This window comes from Sceloporus occidentalis, unplaced genomic scaffold, assembly GCF_023333645.1.
Source record: "Sceloporus occidentalis isolate IW3139 unplaced genomic scaffold, rSceOcc1.0.p SCAF_24, whole genome shotgun sequence".
NCBI classification, from domain to species: Eukaryota; Metazoa; Chordata; class Lepidosauria; order Squamata; family Phrynosomatidae; genus Sceloporus; species Sceloporus occidentalis.
The window spans coordinates 5,207,105-5,235,017 of record NW_028317004.1 but is presented as its reverse complement, the minus strand read 5'-3'; the positions used below and the strand labels follow the sequence as shown (position 1 = coordinate 5,235,017).

Below are 27,913 nucleotides of genomic sequence, written 5' to 3'. Positions count from 1 at the left end.
GCTTAAATATTCTTTTTTTTTTCTTCCAGATTTTAGGTATGAAAAATTACAAGTTTAAAAGGAAATGGATTGTGAAAAGGATGCCCAGGGCAAGTATTTGGCATAACTACTTTTTATATACAGCTGTGTTGCCATGCACATGTTGTGGAGTTGTGGGGTTAAAAACAGCAGTGTTCTTTAGTGGAGTATAATCGTGTCATTGTAACACAGGTAAACAAAGCTTTTTGGGGGGGTTTGACTAGGGTAGGGGCGATGAAGGGTATTTAAAGCCACGTTGTTAAGATGTATAGAACAAAACATAACTCCACTTCCATGTATACTGTTGATGTACCACCATGTTTAATGATGAAGTCTTGTTCTTTTTGCATTATGGCATCTGTAATTAAATGAAAGTGTATATACACAAACTGTTGACCTAATTTCGTCACAGTATACGCACACATCGATTTGCAAATCAGGTTGTGCGTGTAATACTGAGATTTCCGTTGTCCCCAAAGTTTCTTATAATTTACATATTTCTGTTGTCATATTTATATATAGATCTGTGGCGCACAGAAGGAAAATGCTTAGCTCCTTATTCTGAAAAGGATGAGCTTTGTGAAGCTGTGGTGAGATCCATCGAACATCAAGAGAATGGTGTGTCCTATGCGGTTGTTTCATTTATGGATTCAACTGAAAAGAAGCTTCCACTTTCAGAACTTCACAGACTCCCAGGTTCCAGCAAAGTGTGGAACAAATCCATGTTTGACGATGAAGACTTGGAAAAACCCTGTTTCACTGGCAGGAGACCCCCGGGACCTTCGGTTGATTTTCCATTATCGAACACTGGCATTTCTATCCCTTACACAATTAATAGGTATTTACGTGATTACCAAAGAGATGGCGCAAAGTTCTTGTATGCCCACTATATTAAGTCTATGGGATGTATCCTTGGAGATGACATGGGACTTGGAAAGACAATACAGGTATTAATTTACTGTTAATAATTTTTTCCCATACCACATATTTCTGGAGTGTCTTATTATTGAATTTTTACATGTTAACTTGCCAGCTAGGGAATCTGGAAATGTTTTGATAGATATCTCTAAAATGTCAAAGTTTTCCAAACTCCTGTGGGAACTTGAATCAATCTACTCTTCTGAAGAGTCACCCTTAATTTTGTTTTTATTAATTTTTTTTCAGACTTTATTATTTATTTAATCCACTGCATAAAAATACATTAAATGTACAACATACATACAAACTATTACTTTGAGAGCTGCTTTTTTTTTCATACCAACAAAAAAGAAAAAATATACACTTGTATTTGTTTCCTTTATTAATTACTTATACTTTGTCATTTCTTGTCCCAGGTTATATCATTTCTAGCTGCAGTGCTGCATAAAAAGGGGACGCGAGAAGATATTGAAAACAATATGCCTGAGTTTTTACGTAGAGGAATGAAGAAGGATCACTCTTTTGTGCCTCCAAAAAAGGTAAGGTTTCTGCGTTATTAGTGGTCATGTGTTATAATGTATTTTATTTTCTAAATGTCTAATTGCATAGGAGGTAGCAATATCAAATTCGCTGTGTGTTCTTCTTTCTTAAAGTCACCATGCTGGCCAATATCACAGGATAAAACCTATCCCTGCCAAGACGAGACAAATTCAACCGCAAAATCTTTTGGTTGTATAAACATTTTTTTTTTTTTTTATAAGGGGTGCTAGATTTGCTAAGACTTAATCTCAGAATTATGAACTTTAGGTGGTTGTGGTACTGTGTTTTTCTGTGTAAAGCATATCCTCTTATACAGCAATTTTAACTTGACCTGAGATGACCTGTGCTGGCCCCTGTCACTTGACAGTGGGCATCTGTCTGGTGAATAAAATCTGCTGGAGGGTAGTTTATTTGCTAGTTGCAGTGGCCAGATTTTGATGGTCAGACAGTGTCTCTCAGTATGCTTCCTTTGAGGCCCTGCCAGTGCTTTTTCCAGTTTACTGCACATCAAGCCATTGTTACGGCGTTCCCTGAGTTTACTTTGCCTACACATCTCCAATAGCATCTCTCTCAGCAGCTGAGGATCCAGATGAACCTGGACCAAATAATTGCTCAGCATGTACCATGTTATTATTCACAGGCTTGTAGACTTGGCAGTGTACTTGGGAGACATTTTTTTGGGCTTTAAAGCAGCTGGAGATATACTTTTTCTTCTTTATCCATGCTTGAGGTTTCCTTTCCATTGATGCCAAACTTCCATGTGCCACGTTTCTTTAAAGTGTTGTTTATCTGAGAAAGATTGTTTGTATAATAGAAAGATTGATCTAAACCAGGGGTGTCCAACCTGCGGTCCTCCAGCTGCTGCAGGACTACATCTCCCATACTCCTCAGCCAGCCCCTTAGCTGAAAGAGCGTTATGGGAGATGTAGTCCTGCAGCAGCTGGAGGGCCACTGGTTGGACACCCCTGATCTAAACCCTTCTGCCTTCGTGTCCAAAGATCTTGTATTTAAAAGCTGACACTGACTGTTTTCAGTTTAGAACCATGCGCCATTTGATATGGAAACTGGATGTTCATTCTCTTTGGGTTCCATGTCACCCCTGCCTTAAACTTTAATGCAAATGATAGCTGTTTGTTCTCTTTAAATTAGCATACTTCCAAATGCATGGAGGGCCAAACACCTGGTTGCCACTGCCCGAGTGTGTTATACTCACCAACAGTCACTTCCAGTGCTGGAGCTTGCAAGAATTCCAGGGGTCTAAGAAGACCCTCTACATATGTGCAGCACTCCTTCAATCAGAATAGAAGCATTTTTATTTTTTTTAAATTACAGAATGTAATCGCGTGTGTTAAGTGTGCTAATATATATTCTGGGTCTAAAACGTGCCTCAAAAACAGTACTTAATGACTAAATATAAGGAAGCCTAATTGAAACAGCTGCTAGATACCAAAACACTCTTACTATGCTATGGAAATCCCAATGGTTGGGTTGCGTTACGTATACGTATCAAGCCATTGGATAATGATTACTCACAATATTCTTTAACACATGGATTTTCATACCAGTGTACATACAAACATCAGCATACAAATACGCATAAAACCCACCTGATGCAAAACAAAACAAGCCTTTTCAGAACAAGGTACTAAAGGGAACAATTGAATATTTATCAGTTGGTAGCTCCATGTTTAGTAGTCGAACTGCTCAAGCCTTTATTAATATTATGGCTATTTGTTATAATCCCCCACACACGTGCATTATCACATCGCTACGCACTCATCTCCCGGTACTGCTGCCTCTACAAGAGGGAGAGTTAAAGTTAGTTGGGTCCCTCTGCAGCAGGCTTTCCAGTAGAGAAACACGCGGGAGGTATGGTGATGCTGAAACCAAGAGCTCTGAGAACAGGATTCACCGTGGCTGCTAAAGCCTCTTTTTGTTCAAGGAAATCTCAGTATAGAAACCTAGTTATGTGTTGTTCTTTAATTTTGTGCGCAAAGGCCGTAGTATCATATATGATGTGCATGAAATGGAGATGAATGCCTCAGCACCCTCCATTCTTAATACACGGAAGCTTACAGCCCCAAAGTACAAGCACTTTATATACACGAGGGGTTGGGGGCCTCACTTCTTTGTCCTTGCTCTGTGAAGTGTGAATAAAAGATTTGTAAAATGTCATGGTTTGCCATTCTTCCCCCTTTCTGAATAAAACCCAGTACACGCACTGTCCTGACCTTGTGTGCTTATATCTTAGATTTTACTTGAGGTATAGACATAAAAAACCCACATTTTATTGGTCAATTAATGTCCATTTAAAGCACAACAAAAAAAGGAATTTGAAAAAAATCTTTTGTGTGGCTTCATGTTTCGAATGCTCTTCTTCCCCATGCCCACCTTACAAAGCTCCACAGTTGCTAAGAATCTGAAGCTTTTAATTCGGTGAATGGCCCCATTTGCTAATGATTGGAGAGCTTCCTTTCCTGACTCAGCGAGCCACAGGAATACTAACAGAGGCAGCAAATGCCTCCAGCGTTTAATTTCTTTTAAATGAATGTACACACATTGAGTTGAGATATGTCTTTCCAACGAGAGTAGCTTGTCTAGTTCTTAAAGTATTCTACGGGCTTTTTCTACAAGTTCGTAGAGGCCTTTGGAAGAAAACGGCGTATTCACTCCTACAAACAGAGATGAAAACGACATCCGATTCACGTCTTTGGCTTCTATATGGTCTTCTATATGGTCTATATGGTTTGTTTGCAAATCAGTGGTTTTGTAGGAAAGTTTAAATATTCCACCTCATCCATTTCACTGTGTTTTGAGGGGCAAAGCCCATACAGCTTCTCCTGTGAGACAGAGTTGTCCTTGCGTAATCCCTAGTGAATTCCATTTGCAGTAGATCTAGCTCTTTCTTGGTATCATCATATGTTCCCTTCAACATGGTCATAGTCCTTCCTAGAGAGACAGAGTTGTCCTTGCGTAATGCCTAGCGAAAGTGTTACACGACATTGAAGAGATCATTATGTAGGACCATAACAAAAGCTTTTCGGGGTTCTCCTTCCATAATATGTAGTGACGTTGTTAGTTTAAACTAGTTTAACCCCTTAATGACAATTGCCGGTCCTGGCACGGCACGGAAAAGCATGTGCTTTACGACAATTGACGTGCCAGGACCGGCACGTCTTTAAACGGGTGCAGAAAGCGATCTACTATCGCTTTCTGCACCCAAAAAGCGTTGCTGAATGCCTCGACCTCGAGGCATTCAGCAACGCCGCGATCGGCACGAAGGGGCCATCTCTGGCCCCTCCACGGGGCGTCAACATCCGCCATACTTTGTATGGCGGCGGACGCCCGTTTTAAAAGCGTTTAGGAGGCGATCGACGATCGCCTCCTAAACTTAAATGGTGTCGCTGGAATGCCTCGATCAGGAGGCATCCAGCGACACCAAACACTAACCTTTTGATGGGCTGTGACCGCTCCGGAGAGCGGTCACAGCCGCAGCTGCCGGCAATCTTCGCCATCAAGGAAGATGGCCGCTGTCCTGTAACAGGAACCACAAATTTTAAAAGTTCGCTAGATAGTCCAGACCATCTAGAGAACTTTGGCTCCACTTGCAGGTTGAATACAGGTACTGCATTCACCATGCAAGTCAATGGAGCCCAGCTTTCTAATCACAGTGTGATTAGTAAAAATAAATTAAAAAATAAAATAAAATTAATAATAATTAGAAAAAAATAGTAAAAAAACAGTAAAATGTAAAAATCATTTCCCACTGATGTCACTATCAGGGGAACCTCCAAGTTGAAAAAAAATGTTCAATTTTTAAAAAAAAAAAAAAAAAAAAAAAAAAAAAAAAAAAAAATATATATATATATATATATATATATATAAAAAATATATTTTTGTGAGCAAGTCCTAAAATTAGCATATTAGCTTAAAACAATTCTCGCATGGAAAGAGTTAAAATACTGGCATATTAAATGCCCGTGGGGTGTCTACTTTTAAAAAATGTATGATTTGATGGGGTAAATTGAATGGGCCAGGTTCAACAACGTCCCAATTAACACGGGGGGGAGGATGGCCACACATCTAATTTCCAATTAGAAAAATGCACACGTACCAAATGTGGCCTTTTAGTTCCCCCCAAAAATGACACACCCATGCATGTGGGGTATCACTGCACTCAGGAGATGTTGCTGAACACATTATGGGGTGTCGTGTGACAGCGGCATATACCAGGAGCTGTAAATTCATACATAAAGTAGGTGTGTGGGGGAAAAATACACACACAAAAATATTACTGCAAACTTTGAAAAAATGCTGGTGGTAAAATATGTGCATGCAAAGAGTTAAAATACCAGCATTTAAAATACCCTGTGGTGTCTAGTTTTGAAAAATATATGGTTTTGTTGGGCACACTGAAATGGCCCGGCTCAAAGATGTACCAAATAGGGCATGGGCAGTGGATCCCAAATGCCAAAGTTCAACATTGAAAAAAGCGCATGCCCCAAATGTGGCCCTTTTGCCCCAAAACAGCCAGGCAAAATCATTCATGTGAGGTATCGCTGTACTCAGGAGATGTTGCTGAACACATATTGGGGTGTTTTGTGATAGTGACATATACGAGAACATTTTAATTCATACCTGAATTAAAATGTGTGTGGAAAACCAAATGCAAAAAAATGACTACCACAAAGTTTGACAAAGACTGGTGGTAGATATGGTGCATGGAAAGAGTTAAAATACTAGCATTTGAAATACCCTGGGGTGTCTAGTTTTCAAAAATATATGGGTTTATTGGGCACACTGAAATGGCTCGGCTCAAAGATGTACCAAATAGGGCATGGGCAGTGGATCCCCAAATGCCAAAGTTCAACATTGAAAAATGCGCATGCCCCAAATGTGGCCCTTTTGCCCCCAAACAGCCAGGCAAAATCATTCATGTGGGGTATCGCTGCGCTCAGGAGATGTTGCTGAACACATATTGGGGTGTTTTGTGATAGTGACATAAACTAGAACATTTTAATTCATACCTGAAGTAAAATGTGTATGACAAAACAAATGCAAAAAAATGACTACCATAAAGTTTGACAAAGACTGGTGGTAGATATGGTGCATGGAAAGAGTTAAAATACTAGCATTTGGAATACCCTGGGCTGTCTAGTTTTCAAAAATATATGACTTGATGGGGTAAATTGCATTGGCTGGGTTCAAAGATACCCGAAATGGCACATGGGGGGAAGAATTACCAGATTTGGAAAAAATGGCTTTGAAATAGCAAAACGCTACCTGTACTTATTGCCCCATAATGGGTAGAAAAAAGCAAAAAAACATAAAAACATTGGGTATTTCTAAACTCAGGACAAATAGAATCTATTTAGCAGGTTTTTTCATTACCTTTTATAGATGAGTAAAAGATTTTTCAACTAAAAGTTAGAAGCAGTCATTTTTTTCTAAATTTTTCACCATATTTTATAATTTTTTTAATAGTAAATAATATGATACAATCAAAACAATGTCATCTAAAGAAAGCCCTTCTTGTCCTGAAAAAAACAATATCTAATGTGTGTGGGTTCAGTAAACGGGAAAGAAGAAAATTACAGCTAAACACAAGCAGCGCAGAAATGTTAAAAAGGCCATTGTCACAAAGGGTACAAAAAGTAAAATCAGCCTTTGTCTCGAAGGGGTTAAACGTAATCTTTGTCCTCTGGAAGTGCATCTGCCCTTATTATGGCTTACAGTTTTACAATTATCTGTCTATCCTTATATTCCTACTGACTTTCTTCCAAGTATCCTCTCTATCGCGTTTTCGTAAAACTAGTATGGTTACAAAACAAGAAAAAAATAAAATAAAGTGTAAATATGCAGTTGGCCGACGGGGCACATTCGCTACGTGTCTGAAAAATGCTGCCTTTCGTTTGCTGGCATTTAATTTGCCAACCAGATCAATTTCTTGCAGCTGGCTAGTGTTGTCATTATGGTTTCCTCTGTACGTGCTTCTCCAGTCTTCCACATTCCTCTAGCCACCCACTTCTTGTGTGGGGATGGGAAAGCCTGAAGCTATTCTTCTGGACCTCTTAACTGCCAAGGAAGGGTGATGCCAGAGCCAGTTATTCTTCTTGAAGTAATAATTCTGAACTGCAGTAGATCTAGCAATGCCACTTTCTTGGTATCATCATATGTCCCCTTCAACATGGGCATAGTGCTTCCTACTAGGAGCCTTCCGTAGACAGAGTGAACATCGATTTCTAAGTGCTAGAGATCTCCATCGTTATCCCTTTCATATATCATTGCTTTGCCAGAAGAGCCTTCAATTACTTACATCTGGTACTGCGGTGTCTCTGCTTGAAAGCATTATTCACATGAAAATCATTATTTGTAGTCTAGTCTTTAAAGCTTGGTAAGTAGCACAAGCAATTTAGACACTCAGAGAACATTACTTTAAACTTCCATTAAGTTGGATGAATTCCCGTCCTCCAGAAAAGGTAATGCTTAGCAGTTGGTTTATTCTGAAATATTTTAGTACACAATAGAATTTTCCCTTTTCTTTTTCTAGCCACTGACTATAAGAAAGCAATGAGGTCGCAATTTTTCAAATATAATTACTTTTTTTTTGTAGAACAGTTTGGGAAATGGATCTTTTGTAAACAGCGTGCAAAATATATCCCACACTGCCCTCCATAACTTTTCATTAAATCATTTGCATTTTGCTATTTGGGATAAGGGCTAGCGAATCTACATATACTTGTTGACATAATAAAACGGATAAATATCACATTTATTTTGCATGTGATGAGTTTGCATAATGCGTCACGATCATTATATGTTAATTTCTATTTTCCCATGTCTGTCTTATTTCCGCTGTTGTTAACAGACAACTGAACCCAGCACCAACACTCAGAAATCCATGTGCCTTAAACACATACATGCACAATAAAACACAGACATTCATTCACCTCCAAGCACATTCAACTGCGCATATTTCAAAGATGTATCGTCGGATGTCCCCACCCCCGCTTTTAGCCCTGTGCCAAATTATTAGCGGTAATCATGCTTTATCAGCTCTTGGTCTCCTGAAAGTCATGAAGCCTGACAAATGAAATGCCCCAAAAGAGCAGACTAATAATACCGTAAAAATATATCGCACTGAGGGAGGAAATGACTGTGTGTTTGGCCTCGATCTCACAAAGTGATAGTAGCTGTTTCAACGGATATTAGGCTTTTCAAATATTTTTAAAAATCAGATTTCTGAGTTGATATAATAAACCATCACGTTCTATATTTTTCATCCATCAACTTTACAAAGCCAGTCTGGCATGTTGAACATGTCTACAGAAATGTGCGTGCAGTTTTCGGCCAAAATAAGCTACGTATTTTTTTTCTCGGGTTTGGCCGCCTATTGTAATTATGTATCATTACTTGTTAGTTACATTTTCAAACTTGATCTTAAGACAGCTAAGTAAAATGGTCCACGTGCTTTGCGCTAGAGCGCTATCATTTCCTTCCCGCTTGGAGAAGAGTGCTCCATTTTTTTGTAATGTCCCTGACAGCCCCACTAAAAAAGAATGTATATTAACGTTCCATGTGAGTATTTTAATATACATATATATATATATATATATATATATATATATATATATATATATATATATATAAAATAAATAATAATAAAAATATAAGATATTATGTAAGATATAATGACATATTGGGTAAAGAGGGCCCTACTTAGATGTGTTTATATTTATATATACATATACATACATACATATATATATATATATATATATATATATATATATATATATATATATATATATATATAAAAAAACACATCTAAGCAGGGCCCTCTTTACCCAATATGTCATTATGTCTTACACCTTTACAATTTATGAAGTTCTATAAGTTATTGGTATATAATATACCACTATTAATATAATTTGTCTCTTCTTTCCTTTCTCCCCTTTTACCTTTTTGAACCGGAATTGACCTCTACACGTGCATTCAGTTGTTCTACTGTAAAGCTAGCACTGGGTTCTTTGTGCGGACCCACCGACATTGCCTTAACACCTGTGTTTACATCTACTTTCAGTACTTTTTAAAGAACACATTGCACTGAAATCCTAGCCTCTTGTATATCCTCATTTGCAATAGAAACCTGCAGTGCAAGAACCATTGCAAATAGCTGGCTTTGGCATGGACGTGATATGTCTCATCATGCCTTAAACCACATATTCTTTTCCATTTTATTTTGTATACACAGTTCCAGAAGTCATAGACCACCCCGCAATGTTATAAGCTTCCAGATCACGACGTTTATGTTATTACTATGTATAGAATAATAAATATGATCCCTTTTCCTGCAGGGTCCATACAACGCCCTATATGCGTAATGCCTCTGACTATTTTAACTTGTGCTTAATGTTCGCTTTTCATTCCTGTAAGGCTTTTTCTTTTCAGTGATATATACAGAATATCTTGTGTGGTTTAGTCTGTTACGTTTTAGCGTTAATCCTTTTAAACACTCAGGCTATTTTTAATGAAATGCATTAAACCACTTATGTTCTTTCCAACTGTTCAACTGAATTAAGTGTACATTTTTTTAAGGTTTTTTTTTTCTTTCTCCATCCATCATAAAATGAAACATACGCCATAACATCTCTAACGGTGCAGGTACCTGGCCCATTGTGCAGTTTTGTAGGTGGCAAGCCATTATCAAACTGTAAACTTTCTCCGTGTATTTGTGCTTAATCTTTAACATCACCCTTCATACTTAGCTATGTCTCTATTCTATAGTAATTACTTGAGACCAAACCTGCCAACGCTGAAAAACCTATCCAAGAAAAACAGGAATTGTGTATGAAAAGCAATTTGGAATCCGACTCTCCGCTTTTACGGCATTGCAGTCTTAATACTAAGCCCCTGGTGTATCAGGACAGCTGCTTCGTAGCTAGCACCTACTGCGATACTGTGCTTCATAATATGCATTTAAGAGAGAATTTTGAGAACAGCGATAGATTTAACGGGTCTTGGCCATGCCAAATTATGTATGTAAGCCTTGTTGTCCTATTTGGCTGTTCCGGTGGCACGGTGGCTGTCCCAAGTGCCTTTTACTTGGGCCACCTGCTGGCTGTGCTGAACGTATGTGCCCTTTGACCTTGCATGACACATTCTGATATCACTGGTGCTTTTTATATTACTTACCCCAGACACTAATATCCCAAGTTACAGCTATGGGCGACACAATTCATTGTAGTAACACCATCTTTGGGTTACACCTGGTCATAACTGATCATGGAGGCATGGAGAAGCAATATGCCATACCATTGTTATTAAGGTATTCTCTTTATATCAAGTTTTTGTTTTAGATAATGTGAACATGTCAAAGAGAGCCAATACTCTTTTTAGCATGGTCAATAATGTATCTTTTCATTTTAGGTTTTTCTGATTGTTTCACCTTTATCTGTGCTATTTAACTGGAAAGATGAGCTGGAGACTTGGGGGTATTTCAAGGTAACCGTCATACATGGAAACAAAAAGGAGTTTGAACTCAGCCGGATAAAACAGGGGAAATATGAAATCGCTTTGACTACGTACGAAACTCTTCGCTTGTGTTTGGATGAGCTGAACAGGTAAGAGGGACCAAAAACGTTCATGTTTAAAAAAAAAAAAAAAAAGCAAGATCAGAATTATGGATTCTGAAATTAAAATATTAAGAATCTTACTTTCTTTAAATAATGGATTTCTCTTCAAACTGTGTTTAGTAAGATATTTGCAGTTTTCTGGACGCTACTCATTCAATCATTCTCATGTAACAGCATAGATTGGGCGGCTGTCATTGTGGATGAGGCACACAGAATCAAGAACCCAAAAGCCAGAGTAACCCACGTCATGAAAGATTTAAACTGCAAAGTTCGTATCGGGCTTACTGGAACTATACTACAGAACAATATGCAGGAGCTCTGGTGTGTTATGGACTGGTATGTAACATTGGATGACTATTGTATGTGTCTGCAAGCACATGGAAGGTAAAAACAGGTTATAAAATTTCAAAAGCTGTAAGATTTTAGTTTCTTGAGGGTTTTATTATTATTAATAACTCATTTTTTTAAGAAATGACAGATGGGTAAAAAAAGACTGCAGAATGCTAAATAATCATGCTTTTAGTAATTTTCTACGGCATGTGCAATGAAATCCTCCATCTAATGTATCTAATTAGGATTTATTCAGCCTTTATTTACAGCATGGTGCGCCATGTCAGCACAGAGAAAAGGATTTGACAGACCGTACCTCACAAAAAGTGGAGGGCAAACAAATGTGCCTTCAAAAATGTATTTAGTTTAGGCTTGTTTCACGCTTGTGTCAAGCATTTAATCAGAGGAGCCCGCTCTTTCTCCACTTTGACCAAATTCCAGAAGTACTGGTACTTTTAAAGCCCTCACAAATGTTTTTCTTTGTTCGAATCTCATACTCCCATTCCTGCCTTATAAATAAACCAAAAAACGAATAAAAAACGAAGATACAGATTACACATATCCCATTTCTGTGATACAACAGGCCACTTATGTGTGCATATATTTCACTGGGTGAAATTGTCTAGGACACCAATACAGTCACTTCCTCTTGAGGGAAATTGGCCCGGTTTATATAGTGGCAAGACAAAGTAAATGAACTCTTTGGAATTACCTGGTTTTGTTGTGATCTACAACTAAGTCACACATATAGACAAACACAATGTGCTTAAGCTAATAACACACACGCAATGATAATCTTTCATGTCTTTATTGAACACACCCACTAAACATACACAGTGCTGATGGAAAAAGTATGTGAACCCTTGGATTTAATAACTGGTCGGACCTCCTTCGGCAGCAATAACCTCAAACAAGCGGTTCCGGTAGCTGCAGATCAGACCCGCGCAATGTTCAGAACTACTTAAGCTTAGTCATATTCTCAGGGTGTCTGGTGTAAATGGCTCTCTTGAGGTTGTTCCTGCTGCATGACCCAACTTCTACTGGGTTTCAGCAGGCGGGCAGCCATCCTGACATTATCTTGTATAATACCTTGATAAACGTGGGCGTTCATTGTCCTCTCGACGATGCCAAGCTGTGCAGGACATGAGGCAACAAAGCAGGCCCCAAACCATGATGTTGTATTTCTCCATTGGGATGATGTTTTCCTGTTGGTATGAAGTGCTATCCGTAGTCCACAAAATATTCTCCCAGTAGCGTTGTGGAGAGTTAAGGTGCACTTTGGGAAACCTCAGGTGCACAGCAGTGTTTTTTTGGGGTTTTTTTGTGGAGAGCAGCCACTTCCTGTCATGGACTCCGTGCCTGTTACATGTTTTGCGTATGGTAGACTCATGAACAGCGATGTTCCAATGATTTCTTCAAGCCATAGCCGTTTCTCTAGGGTTCTGTGTTTTACCTCCATTGAGTATTCTGAGTTGTGCTCTTGGAGTCATCTTGGCTGGGAGCCCACTTCTAGGGAGAGTAGCAACAATACTAATTTGTCTCCATTTATAAATAATTTGACTGTGGACTGATGAATATGTAAACTCTTAGGAATTACTTTGCAACCCTTTCCAGCTTAATGCAAACCAACCATTTTCGATCGTAGGTCTTCTAAAATGTATTTTTTGTGAGGCAAGGTTTACATCAACAGTTGCTTCTTGAGAATAAAAAGCAAAATCTTTGAGTGTTATTTTGATGTCAAAGTTGCTAACTCAATATGGACAGGTACAATACAACAAATCTGTGTGTTTTTAGTGAAAACAGATTGTTTGCTCGTTATTGTAACTTGAAGATCATATCCTATTTAAGACAAATGTATACATAAATGCTGGTAATTCCAAAGGTTTACTTTTTCTTGCCACTGTATATCACCAGATAAGTAACACTATATAGGATGATAGCTGTTACCATATATGCCCATTATACTGATACTAGAAATAGTTTTAAAATGTGTATATTAAAGAGTTAGGCTTTTGCACAGGCTAATCCAGGAGTCGTATTTCCTCTAACAAGACCACTCGAAGTGGATGCATTTTATGTTATTTTTTTCTCTTCATTCATAACTTCCCAGAATAAATTCACAAAGATGAAATAACTACAACGTATAAGGCCCATTCATGTTTGTTGGCACTGTGTAATAGCTATTGACACAATCCCATAACTTCTTAACATGAGCAACGTGCGTCTTCTACCTGTAGCTAGGTTGTAATCAATAAGCCCATCATCCGTAAATATACATCAATTGACTTAAATTGCACGAGGTCAGCCTTGAGGGCCGCGTTGGCAAGAAAGTGAGTTATAGTATACTCATAGGGGAAATCAGTTTCTGAATGGATTTAGACTGATGTTGAGTTTTCAAATTTTTTTTATGTATTCTATGCTGTTTATTAAAGGGACAGTATCGGAGAAGCCACCTGCTTTGCTGAGAAGTGCTGCCTGGTTACTCAAGTTCTTTCCTCCGAAAAATACATCAAAAGTCAGATTAGTAATACTTTTAGCCAGCTGTCCACACGTTGCTTCATAGGCAACAACTATCCTGGTGTGCCAGTAGCAGATCGAAAGACAAGATGACTATTCTTTGAAACTGGTGTAGTAGGAAACAGTTAGGGCTGCAACTAACGATTATTTTAATAATCGATTAGTTGGCCGATTATTTTTTCGATTAATCGGATAAAAAATTTTTACTTTTTTTTTCAATTTAAAATATTGTAATAAAAAACGTACAATTTACACTTTCATCTCTTTATCACAATGGCCTCTCGCTATTCACCTTCTTAATTTACTGACATAATAATAAAAGCTACAAGAACCCAGACACAGTGTTTCTCAAACTAGGTTTTAATACAAAGTTATTAGTAAATATTAATTCATATGTTAACTTTTTCATATTTAATAAAAACTATGAGAAAAAAGCCTTGTTTAAATTTTTTTTTATTTACCAAACTGCCCCCGGTTATGCACATCTGACCCCCAGCTTGCCACTCTGCCCCCATATATGCCTTATACCTCTTATATGCCAGTGATATGCAACTGAGCCCCCTGATATACCTTTTACCCCAGATATGTTTTATGCCCCCCTGAAATGCCTAATACCCCCTATATGCCCTGAAATTCATAATACCCCCCATACACCACTATAACTCACCCATACACCACTCTGGCTCCTCCCCCCTCCTATACACCACTCTGGCTCCTCCCCTCCCATACATCACTTTGGCCCCTCCCCCCTCCCATACTCCACTCTGCCTTTCTCCCCCCTCCCATACATCACTTTGCCTCCTCCCCCTCCCATATACCACTTTGCCCCCTCCCATACTCCACTCTGCCTCCTCCCCCCTCCCATACTCCACTCTGCCTCCTGTCAGCCACGGAGGTTCACAAGACACCAGGGAGCCGGGTGGAGAGACAGAGTGCCGGATGGGAGGGGGAGGAGCCAGAGTGGTGTATGGGAGGGTGGCTCCCATACACCCCTCTGACTCCTCCCCCCTCCCATACACCGCTCTGCCTCTCTACCCGGCTCCGTTGCTGACAGGAACTTTCACTGCAGCTTCATAGAAGCCTCAGCGTAAGTGAAGGTGAGTAACGGAGGCTGTCTGTGCGATGCAGACCCCCACCGGCTGACAGAGAGGATGATCCTCTGTCAGCCGGTGGGGGTCTAAACGATGCGCACAGACAGCCTCCGTTACTGCCCTTCACTTACGCTGAGGCTTCTATGAAGTCAGTAACGGAGCCGGGTAGAGAGGCAGAGTGATGTATGGGAGGGGGGAGGAGTCAGAGGGTTGTATGGGAGGGGGGAGAGAGACGGAAGTGAGAGACCGGCTGACAGTGAGGGGAATCCAGGTCCCCTGCAGCGTTGCGGGGGATCTGGATTCTAGTGTTATAATCCGATCTCTGTTTGAGGTCGGATTATCATTTTTATAATCGATAAAAATCGATTCGATTAATCGATAATGAAAATCGTTGACACCGATTTTCATTATCGATTATTATCGATTTTATCGATTAGTTGTTTCAGCCCTAGAAACAATATGAACATTGTTCATCCAAAATTCCACATATTCTGATTTCAGGCAGGTAGCATTGTGAATGGAATGTTTCTAAAACATGGTAGTGATTATATTATCCAATGATTTATATATAAAAGATAACAAAGGGACCTAATTGAAGCTCCCCATCATGTATTGACATGTTCTCCTTTAGCTGGAAGGGAAAAACTGTGTTTAGATCCTTAGACTCTGATATGCTGTCCTGGACCACTAGAATCCTAGAATACATCCAACTGAATATTCTGAATTCAGTATAATGTTCCATCAAGAGCAGCCCTTATATATCCATCTTGCTAATCAAAGCTATGTTTTTGTTTTGAAGACTGCTAAAAAAAATACTCTGTTGTACAGCAGTTAATATCACTTTATTCCATGTTCATCTGTGTATATGAATAAAGAGTAGAATGTACTATAAAAACAGAACATGTTATCAACAGAGATATGGCCAGTGTGCCCGTGAGGCTGATAAACATGCTTTTTCATGCCCCCCATGATAACATGCGGTAAGCATTTCAGTGCCTGTCCCAGTCTTCCAGTGCTACATCCAAAGGATATTGCACACAGCTGAAAATACATTGAACAGTCCTAATCATTTGGTATGTAAAAGCACAAGATTTAAAGCCCCCTCTTGCCTTTCGATGCCGACCCTTAAAATGAATGCAAACAACATAAGATTACAATAATCAGACCAGATTCTGCCAAACATATATAAACATATATACAAACATATATAAAGCTTCACTTTGGACTGTATGGCACTAGCTATTTGATGTGTTTCCCAGTTTTATTATGGTGCTGAATCTTAGTTAGATAAATTATAAATAAACTATAGCAGCTATGTTGCTGCTCAATTTTCCCAATGCAGTTGACAAATTGCAACCCTGATTAAATGCATTGACTTGGCCAAAATTGTAACATGGCAAATTCTTACCTACTCAATCACTTGTGTATGTTTATTACTGATATTTAGGTAAATGAATTCATTTGAATAAAAAACCACTACAATTGTTCAAGGCTACTTTGTTGTTCTTCACTCCAGAATTTAATAATAATTCTTGGAGGGATTTTTGACTAATCCGGACTATATGTGTCTTGTGAAGGGCTGTACCCGGCTGTTTAGGAAGTAAAAACACATTTAAGGAAGATTTCGCAAACCCTGTTGAGTACGGGCAGAGACACAATGCGACAAAGCGAGAGCTGGCCACGGGAAGGAAAGCCATGGAGAGGCTAGCAAGCAAGATGGCTCCGTTGTTTCTTAGGAGGACAAAGGATTTAATAAGCAGCCAGTTGCCCCAAAAGGAAGATCGCGTAAGTATTACCTTTTCTTGCTTGTCTCCGTGTGTGTGATTTTATTACTAAGAAATTGTTGCTATTATAAGTCTAAATGTCTGTTATTGTCCTAAAATGAAATGGAGAAAAAACAAATGTGAATTGCAGAATTGTTCATTCTTTTTTTTATGTGGCTAGAAAGAGCCTTAAGATGCTTTCAATAATGCTGGGGACTTTTTGAAAGACTTAGTGCGTGACCTCTTAAAGCCTTTCAATTTCGGGACAGTTCTGTTCCTTTTATATGTACTTGGAGAGTCTAGGTCATTGATTAGAAAGAGCCCTGCTGTTTAATAGTAAATATCACCCTACTAAGACTGGAAACGGTCGGACATTTAGTGTCTAATAAAATACTCCCTGTGTAACCGTGGTAATGGTAAAGAAAATGCAATCTTGGTTGTAGCTTTCAATAAATTGTGTCTTTTTACAAAGCAAAAGAATAGTTTTTTTTCCTATGAAGAATAAATGAGCCTGAAGGCCCGTCGGTGTGCAATGGGGAATTTAGCTTGCGTAAATGAGTAAATATTTTGTGCAAGTTTTTTGAATAAATAACAGTAATCATTCGAACCCTCTCTCATAAGCGTATGTGCAGTATTACTTTGTGTGCGTTACAGACAATAGTTTACAGCTATAGATATTGATGGTCATAGGTATCATTCCATAAATACAGCAGACAGTAGTACCTCTGTAATCATGCGTGTCATGCCTGACCCAGGAAACCTACTGTATCTGTAGCCTCCCTGTCCCCGACGACAGGGTAGGACCCATGGCTTATATTGATATTAATGACTGTGACGGGAGGTCCTGTACCCCGACTGGGTACACCCGCCAAACGTTGCTTCCTTACCGAGACTTTGGCGATTAAGCCTCTCGGTACTAGACAGAACTAGCGGTAGAGAGAGATGAAGCAGGACTTGTCGGAATGGAGCCACGCTGGTGCAATAGCTGACCGAAATCTAGCTGATGCAGCGCAAGTACTGTCCTGACAAGGACAGTAAGTGATTATAGCAGCCCACCCCAAGGTTCGAACAGAACGCAACCTGAGGTGAAAAACAAAGAAGAACCACAGCAATGGTTGCTTGGGTGATCCCAAGGCGCTCCCTCTCCCAACCACCCCTCGTCTGAGCCCCACCACCAGGGGCATCCGAGATATTTAGGGTTCAAAGTCCTCTGCAGCCCTGGTTCCGTGACCTATCGGCCTTTATAGGAAAGAGTGATCGTCAAGAACTACCTATGTGGGTGAGATCTTTTATAAGGAGGGACTGGGCTACTTGCTCATTGAAAATTCTTGGCATGTGAGGTCTTTCCAAAGTAATTGTTTTTTGTTTCGTCATTGGCCTTGGCTCAGTAGTATTTATAATGTCTAAAACCATGAAAAGTTAATTGGGTTTTAAATGATGCTGTGTATATATGAGTGGGTACTGTATATGTTCAAGAGAGACATATACTGCAAATGCTAAAAACATTCTCATCCTCCAGTGTTTAAAAAAAAATAAAATCCATTGTCATTAAGCGGTTAAAGCCCTTTACCTCAAATACCTGGATGCAATCCTACCATGTGTTTTGCCGTCTTTACACGTCTATTTTCTTCTCTTTCGCAGATTGTGTACTGCTCTTTATCTGAGTTCCAGAAGGCTGTGTACCAGACAGTGCTAATGACTCAAGACGTTAACTTGGTTCTGCGAGGAGGTGAAAAATGTAGCTGTAACAGCGGCCAGAGACGAAGGAAATGTTGCTATAAAGTAAAAAAAAATCATGTTAATAACACGTTGAGTTCAACAAATGCACAGCAATGTAGCTTCTCGGAATCCAAGAGTTAAAGGGCCAGAAAAATATAAATACCTAATTGATATGCAATTAGTGAGAACAGCCAACTTAACTACATGTGACCTATTCCTCCCCTGTTAATGTGTTTGGGGGACTTGTTGGTTCTGATACCAGTTTCTAAGACAAAAATTGGTTCAGGAATGGAGAAATAATTATATAGCTGCCACCAGCTCAGCTCGGTTGACTTTAAGTAGCCCAAACAATTGTGTTTGCCTGTCTTTATCAGGGTGGTGGTGGAGTCCTCGCGTCCCTATGCCATTAAATATATATGTTTAAGATGGTTCAAGCAGTACACGCATTACCAGTCTATGGTGGCAAATATCAAGTAGTGTTATTTATGTTGTAATTAACTTTCGCATTCATTTTTTATTTAAGAATAAACCTTTGATTATCTTAAGAACAGACTAATATATCTTCAGCCACTAATGTCTGTGTTCAAAAGCCACAGAGTCATTTTATTTAATGGTATGCTGTGACTAATGTGTTATTACACAAAGTGCTACAGTGTTTTAAACAACTTGAAACATTTCTCACAACTTGTGCTAATGGTAATAATGACATCAGATAATTGCATGTTTCCTTAGTTAAGGCCGAACGAGTTTAATATTTTGAAAGTGCCAACAATAACAGGTTCCGTATATCACAAAAGTCATCGCCGGCAAGACAAATCATAGGGACAGACATTTTTAGCCGTCTTTCCACAAACATTACTTTTAAATGTTTTCAGTAGACGTGAGGCAGGTTTTATTTTTTTCCCCCAAAACAAACACACATAAACCTCAAGATCATTATTAACCTCATGTATGTGAATTAGCCATTGAGGACTTTCAGACACAATTTTAGTGTAATGCTGTTGCAGAACATAATAAATGTAGCAATTCCACCATTATCTCTTTTTATAATTACAGTGGTCAACAATAATCACATTTTGCCTCTATATCCACATACATGGATGGCTGCACCTCTTCCCGAGTTTTGTCTAAAGGCTGTCTTGTACAGCGGGCAATTACTTTCAAGGGATCCATGTATAAAGTGGATATAGAGGCAAAAGGTGATTATTGTTGACCTTATTTGCATGTGCCTACCCAGAATCCCTTGTGGCTGTGGCAGCACCACGAGATTTCTGTGGGAAAAACAAGCCTTCTGGCTTGTCTGGTGTCTGTAGATGAGTGTTTAATAATGCTTCTACTACCCCTTAATTTTAAGTGGAGGGGCTTTCCATCACATTTACCCACCATAACTTATGTAATGGTATAATTACAATGTAACCCATGGCTCTGTTGAATGTGTATTGTACATTATGTGTCGGGGTTCTTTTAAATATGCATTAGACTTGTCATTGATTCCAGATTTTGATCTGTAATGTATATTCTTATTTTCTCATTTATGGTTTTTTTTTAGGAGAACGAGCATGGTGAAAGTGTGAGGACAATGTATTTTAGTTATTTGGCAATCCTTCGAAAAGTTGCAAACCATGCAGCTCTATTGCAAACGGATACTAGCAAGAAGCAGGTAGGCTTTATACATTTGGATAAAGTTTTTTTGATTGTTTCACTCAATCACATCAGTATTCATTTTTTTATTTAGACCAGGTTTTCTATTCTTCAAATAATTTTTTGTTTTTTTTATCGATATATTGTTTATTTTTTTAAATATTATATTAAATAAAAAAATTGGCATTCAGAAGAAGTCCCAAAACTCATGACATAAACTACCCCGTAGGCTTCATAATTTAACTTCCCATCGATGTAAAAGTATCTTGATTTTAGTCTGCAGTAAGAGTTGAGGAAACCATACTGAAGTATTGACTTTGGAACCTTTCCCATAACATGTGTTGATTGACCTATTTCAAATTATGGATCTGGAGTCGATGTCAAGGTCAATTAACCTATTCCCATGATAACAACATTATCAGCACTTGAGCACGGTTAGTGTGCACTGTTCTCTGTGTGCGAAAATCACTTCTCCATAGCATGAGAACTACTCCTCTGAGGCATGATCCTGAAAACACAAGGAATGTTTAGAGAGCATGTCCGTTGAGCAGTGTAAATGTGTGATATGCTGTGCTCATAACCGAAAAGGTTACACAATAAATAGTTTAATAAATAAAGCAACTTTGCTTGGATAAATATAAAATCACATTGGCTGAAACTTACACCCACCCAAGTGTCCTCTGTTTACCAGGGACAGACCTCATGGTTGCCAACGTTCTCTTTTCTCCTTGGGGTCCCTCAAGTGGCTCAGAATGTTTCATGGGTATGAGAAGTTCTCGGTGTTCTACAGTCATAAGTCACGTGGACCTGTATAGAAGCATCAGAAATTGTGTTTATAACTTAAATTAGGTAAATACAATGATTGTTCTTTGAAATACCTTAGTCCGTTACATAGATGGCAAAGTCTTTGCGAAACAACTACAGTCTCTAACACAAAAGCATCCCTCAAATGTTAGTGCCTAGTAGTTAGTACTTGTGTCTTTATTTCAGGAAGCGCATATTAAAAGAATTTGTGCTGAAGTGTTTTCCAAGTTTCCAGAATTTATGCAGCAGAGCAAAGATGCTGCGTTTGAGACCATCTCTGATCCAAAGTACAGTGGGAAAATGATGGTATGGCTGCAACCGCGTGAAATCTTTTTATTGCAGAATCATGGCACCCTTTTGTAGTTCGAAAAAAGACTCCAAAATACCTATGGGTCTGACTCCAGATTCCCAGAAGACTGTTCTTTAAGACTATTCAGTTATTGTTTCTGTATATTCTTAGTTAAGATGTTAATGTTTGATAAGCCTAGTGTATTATATATGTGTGTCTTATGTTTGAATAAACAAGACTTTCTCATCGTAATGTAATTACGGCCACCTTTCTCCAGCCCCTTCCATGCTAGCTCGCCATGCTATGGAAGACCCAGGGAACCAGCACATTAAACTGGCTTGGTGCGTCCAGTGTCCTTGTTATTTAGAAATTGCTAGCATTCCTCAGTGCCAGTCTTGGAATTTGCACTTCGTATTTTTCCGTCACACCTGCTTCATCGGTTTTTTTTTATATTATAGTATTTAAATGGTATAGTACAACTGTGTTGATTAATGGTATAAATATTTAAAAGTGAATGAATAAAATGGTTTAAATATTTATTGCCCTCTGGGAGAGACCATCAGAGGTGGTGCAGAAAAATTCAATTTTTCCCCTCTGCTGCGTTGCGTCAGCAAAGTAAGTTCAAACTCACATTGCCAGATGTGGATATGCTTTTCTTAAAAATAACAGTGTCTGTATTATACACACAACTTCCCCCCCCTTTTCTTCTCCAGCAGTTAAACATCTTGGGAGGGCGGGCAGTTGGCATCTTCAAGGCTGACAAGAGTATGAGAAGTCAGCATCTACTCTAAACATCGCAAGGAGGGGAGAGCGGAGGCAAACATCTCATAGATTATTTTGAGAAGATTTGTTCCAAGAATCTATTGCTTAGATAGCAGCGTTCTGTGCTGAACCCAATTTGTGCATCATGGTCCACTGCGCTTTTGTAAACGTAATTTGCATATTAATATCGTGCATTATGAACCTGGGATATTCCGCAATAAGCTTTTTGTTTCATCACGTTTACCATTTAAACCATGTAATTAAGAAATTAGCAGGAAGAAGAAATGTAAAGTTAATTTTTAGGAATAATCCTATCCACCTGTGGTTCTTTACCTGCTTTTTTAATTCCCACACTCTGGTGGATAGAAAGGCTTGATTAGGGGTTGATGCATCATAGTGTCATGAATTTTAGCATAGTATAAGTATACCCATCATATGATAATTGTATATAGCTGCATCTCATTGGAACAAACTGTTTAAAATCCCCTTGTGTAGCTTTGGTAGGTAAGAATTGAACAGCAATGGTGTAGATCAGCTAGAAAGCAATATCTACTGAGTATTGTCCTGCATTTTTGTTGACATGAACCATGAGCCAAAAAGCCAGGCCAGATAAACCATTAGCTGGTATTATTTCTGATGTGCTTTATTGGAAAGTAAATCGTAAATTCAGTACTCCTTAAGACTCTGTAAACTTAGTTATATTTTTAAATATTGAACATACTGGTCTCAGACAGTAAGACTTATTAAAGAATGTGTTAGCCTTTGTTGTTCTGCTAGCGAGGTTGTCGGTAATAAATAACTTTTTCCAGAACGTTTTGAATACTTTGGTTCATTGATGTCCTATGGTTCATTTCTAGGTCCTTCAGCAGCTTCTAAATCACTCCAGACAAAACAAGGATAAGGTTCTTCTTTTCTCCTTTTCGACAAAGGTGAGCTCCATGTGATGTCCGCCATGCTTGACTGAGCCGTACGTCCTGCTTGATAAAGGGGAAGACTCTCTTGACAGCTGTCGAGCACATTTCCTTCCTTACATGCAATATGTGAACTGGCATTAAAGCGCATAATGAGCATGGAGAAATTGCAGGGGGAGGTGAGGACTCCACACCTGGATCTTGTCCCTGAGGCTGCCTATGACAGCTGGGACAAGTGGGGTTAACCCTGCAAAATTTGTTAATGGATATAATACCCCCACACACACACACACTTTTAGGGACTTTTAAAAGGGCTAAATTGTGTATATTGTACCAGAGATTCTAGGAGATATAAAAATATTAACATACGTAGACTGCGTTTTTATATACAGTTGTCAAAGAGATTCTGGATTCTTTTTTCTTGCTACTTCCACCCGCCATTGTATGGACTGCTAATCTAGCCACATCTGACATTTGCTATGTTTCTACAACAAACAACTGTACAGCACCTATTTCACAGATATTTTTCTCTACAGTTACTCGATGTTTTGGAGAGATATTGCATGGCCTCAGGGCTTGATTATCGAAGACTTGACGGAAGCACTAAGGCGGAAGATAGACTAAAAATAGTAAAAGAATTCAACAGTACCCAAGATGTGAACATTTGTTTGGTTTCTACGATGTAAGCAAAAAAATATCTTTTCCCACCTTTCAACAAAAATGGATGAAAGTGATTAAGTACGAAGCATGTCTTCAACATGTAGTTTCCCATTATGTTTAAAGGGAAGGTTCCATTAAAAAAAATATTTTGATGATAGTACAGTATGCCATTTGTGTATCAGAACAACATTTAAGGTAATTTGTCTTGACCACCACTATTACTAAAAGGGATGTGAAACAATAGTCTCCCCACGGCTTTTACTAAAGGGAAATGCTGGGCAATGAAAACAGAACAAGCACTTCGCTATGTTTCTTGGTAGGTTACCGTTAAAACTCTACATACTCCGTCCCCATTAAAACTGTGCGTTCTGCGTTGGTGGCAAAAACCATTTAGGTTCTACCTGATCTGCTGGGGTAGTGTGAATCACTATAGAGGAATATGAATATAGGCGTTGAAGGTGATGCTCTTTGTTGGGCCGACACACAAAAATATCTAGAGTAGCATGAACTCTTCGTTAGAAAATTGCCCATCTAGTCCACCCTTATAGGAAGACTTTAGAGTTATTTATTATTGAGGATAAATGTATGAACATCCAAATCTTTGAATTCCTTTACTGTAGAGTTTTCTCACTGTATTGTCCCATTTACTTTAATAGTAGACTACAGCACGCCACACATGATCCAAATACTAACAATTTATAAATAAAGTACCAATCCTTTATTCAATTGAAATCCGCCGCGTGCCATTTCTTGGGATACAGTTGAAAAAAGAAACCAATAACAAAATAATTATGTGTATTGTACAAATGGCAAGACATCCCACATTAATTTCTACTTTTTATTTTTCAGGGCGGGAGGACTTGGGCTGAATTTTGTTGGTGCCAATGTAGTTGTGGTCTTTGATCCAACATGGAATCCAGCCAATGACCTTCAGGCTATTGATAGGTAAATGTCTTTATACAACGCTTGGAAAAGTGCCTTGTACAAGGGCACAAACTAGATGATATGTGTTCTTAATATGAATATCCACTTCTTTAAGTATACTTTATATCGTATTTCATTGTATACGTATGTGTGCAGACACACAGCTTGTTACACCATTTATTCTCTCCTGTTTAGCCTATTCTTTCCTTAGTTTTAAAACATACCAACCTTGAGCTCCAGGAACCCAAGATTTGAGGGGCTGCCACAATACTCGTCATTGATAATACAGGGTCTTCATTCCTGGTGCTACATCTGGTCGAGTCATGCGCTGTTAGTCAGACATTTGCCGCAGACTATGAACACATCTATGGTCATCACTGCTTGGAATTCTCTTTGGCCACACATTTTTACCACCATATTTGCTATCCAGAACACTGGGCAGGCATATAAATTTTAAATCTAAATGAGAATGCTAATTTCTATTTAAAAAAAATCTAGTTTGATATTAAGGAGATGGTTGTGTGTTTTTCATTTGCCTTGCTTTTGTCTGTGCATGTGCATTGATACATAGAATCTGATGGCAGATGTGAACCATGCAACACATCTTATATATACATATAAATAGGTTTTCAAACATGTCTCAAAATATTTTAATGAATGAAAATGATTCTAAATCCATTAGTTAATCTGTGTATTTGCCATTCTTTCTCGTTATCGCCGAATATATATATATATATATATATATATTTTATTTTTTTTGAAAGTGTTTTATATATATATATATATATATATATATATATATACACACACATATATTTATTGTATTTATTATTCAGAGCCTACCGAATTGGACAATGCAGGGATGTGAAAGTGTTCCGGCTTATATCATTAGGCACAGTGGAGGAGATGATATACTTAAGGCAGGTTTACAAACAGGTAGGCTTGTTCTTCGGCTTTGTTTATGTTTAATCGTGTTGTGGTGATCTGGACCACGCATTTTAGACAAGTTCATCTCATCTGTACACTCACTTTGATGCAAAGCTTTTTTTTTGTATTTGCCCTGTACCTTTTTTTTTTTTTTTTTTTTTTTTAGAACAATTTGATTCCCTTCTTTATGGACATTCTCTGACACAGACCATACATACACTGTTTTGGGATGGTTTCTCTTACTGTTATATTAATAGGGGGATATGACAGAGTTTGGGGAAGAAAATAGATACCCAGGATTTTTTTTCAAGCTAAGATGAATTTTAGTTGACATTTTGTTGTTTCGCATTAATATATTTTTCTTTAACTGCTTACTTTGAGAGAGATTTGTCACATGCAAGATTACTGCATAACGGCAAGTACCTTTATGACACAATTGTCTGAATAACAGGTTCTACGTCCATCTATCTCTGGAATCAGCTGCGTTCTCTTCTGCAAGAAGCACATTAGTTGTCACTAAGTCACATTTGAATTTCCTAGAAAATATCTAGGGGGTGACTGTCTAACAAAAAAACACGTTTACGTGATCAAAGAAAAACATGAACAAAGCAAATGGGCACGTGTGGTGGAAAAACAAAAGCGTTTGTTTAAAATGTTTCTCTGTTTTTCCTCAGATCCTTGCTATGAAATGTAAATACAGGGCATGGGCCACATGTCGGTATTCTAAACCAAGTTTCAGCACACTTTCTAAATAGTTATGTGAATGCTGAATTATCATGCTATACATTTTAACTCTTTTAGAGGCAGGGTACTATATACTATTTATGTTGATGTTGCTAATAACAAGATTTTCTGATTAAAGGTGCTGCTCCACCTAGATAATGCATTCATTTTAACTTTCTAGTTCGTTAGACAAATAAACCTTGGCAGATCTGTTATTTTAGTAATTCCTCTAAATGTTTTATCACATTACAACAACTTTTTTCTCCATCTCTATTCCAACAACCTATAAGTGCATGATCACATGATCAGAAACTGATTTGCGGTAAGAGTCTCCAGAGTAGGTGGAACAGCACCTTTAATGCTACTGCCTTTCTGAAAATGTATTTATAGTTGTGCATTTTAAGTGTTATATCCACCACTTTACATGGCGTACATTCAAATTACGAAGAAATACCCTAGCAGCACATGATTAGGGAGGTTACCAAGTATTGCCTTTACCTGTTTTGTAGGTAGATGCAATAACGCATATTTTTAGCGATTTTAATCAGCTTTCAGGCCTGAAGTGTAATATAGCTGTCATAATACCTATTAAAACTCATCAGAATGAATGGAGTTTGTTCAACTGGATAGAAATCTAGGGAGACTCCAGCCATCAGATGCACTTTAATGCATATGATAACTGAGTGTCACCTTTAAATTAACATGTTTCCCCTGCGGGACTCAGCAGAATCTCCCCAAGTATTTGCCCTCTTTTCTCGCCCCCAACTGCTCCTTGGCTTTCAGGAAACACAATCAACTGAACGCATCCCCCTGCCTGCTACCGCGCATGCATGCTATACTCACCGCGAGCCAGCTTCAGCTGCCTAATGAATTCAGCACTTTACTGCTAGTCACTGGCAGCCTCAAGTAGCCCCCACTGGCACAAAAACTAGACCACAATGCTCTACAGCTCTTGAGCTACAGTGTCTCCTAAAGATGAGTGTTTTTTTTTCCAGGAAATCAATACATTTGCAGTACTTATAAAGCACTTTAATTTGTATTATTTGTTGGTGTGCCTGCATTAGGGTCCTTTTAAGTATGGAAACTGAAATCCAAAGTCCATGGTCATTTCTTGTTTAACCTAGTGCCAGATTGTACGTCTCCTATCAGGCTAGTTAAAAAGGACAGCCAGAATATTTATATTTAATAAAATCAGCCATGCTGCTGCATGTTCCCCAGTGTTGGCCATGTTCTACCTGCTATAATATCTCAGACCTTACTTGGTCCTTGTTCTTGTCTTATTTTCTGGATCCCCTTATGTCTGTCCAATTCCTGTTCAATCCCACACTGTTTGATTCGCTACACCTAATCCCCACCTATTTTCTATTTTTTTTTTATTGTATTTTTATTGTCATTGAGACATTTTCTAACAATGTAACATACCAGGGAGACAGAACCTCCATAGTTGCGGCATCAAGATCAAGTAGAATTGACATATCCAAGCATGTTTATATAAAAGAAAAAGAAAGGGGACAAAATTAAACACAAACAGAAATAGAGGTACCAGTATTGCACAAATGTAACTGTATAACCTCCCCTTACATATAGGAGCTATAAAAGAAAAAAAGCCCCAGTGAGAAACAACTTGGTAGTAATGTTCAACATAAAATTTACGACATGAATTAAATCTTTCAACTAGTACACAAACTCAATGATCCATACAGATCCAAAAAGGGGAAACCATCAGGACAGCAAAATATCA

At 38.4% G+C, this 27,913-nt stretch overlaps 1 protein-coding gene across 1 annotated transcript in view; it reads left to right on the top strand.

Moving 5' to 3' along the window:
• The first annotated feature begins 252 nt into the window (after positions 1-252).
• LOC149300543 (DNA excision repair protein ERCC-6-like 2) overlaps positions 253-27,913 on the top strand; it is a 51,357-nt gene continuing 23,696 nt past the window's right edge. The window contains exons 1-13 of the mRNA XM_089485033.1: positions 253-259; positions 541-965; positions 1,353-1,475; positions 10,906-11,099; positions 11,286-11,447; positions 16,627-16,834; positions 18,454-18,594; positions 20,081-20,191; positions 21,163-21,282; positions 22,885-22,956; positions 23,475-23,620; positions 24,448-24,543; positions 25,359-25,458. Coding sequence (XP_089341159.1) covers positions 253-259; positions 541-965; positions 1,353-1,475; positions 10,906-11,099; positions 11,286-11,447; positions 16,627-16,834; positions 18,454-18,594; positions 20,081-20,191; positions 21,163-21,282; positions 22,885-22,956; positions 23,475-23,620; positions 24,448-24,543; positions 25,359-25,458 — 1,905 coding nt within the window. The remainder of the gene's footprint in view (positions 260-540; positions 966-1,352; positions 1,476-10,905; positions 11,100-11,285; positions 11,448-16,626; positions 16,835-18,453; positions 18,595-20,080; positions 20,192-21,162; positions 21,283-22,884; positions 22,957-23,474; positions 23,621-24,447; positions 24,544-25,358; positions 25,459-27,913) is intronic.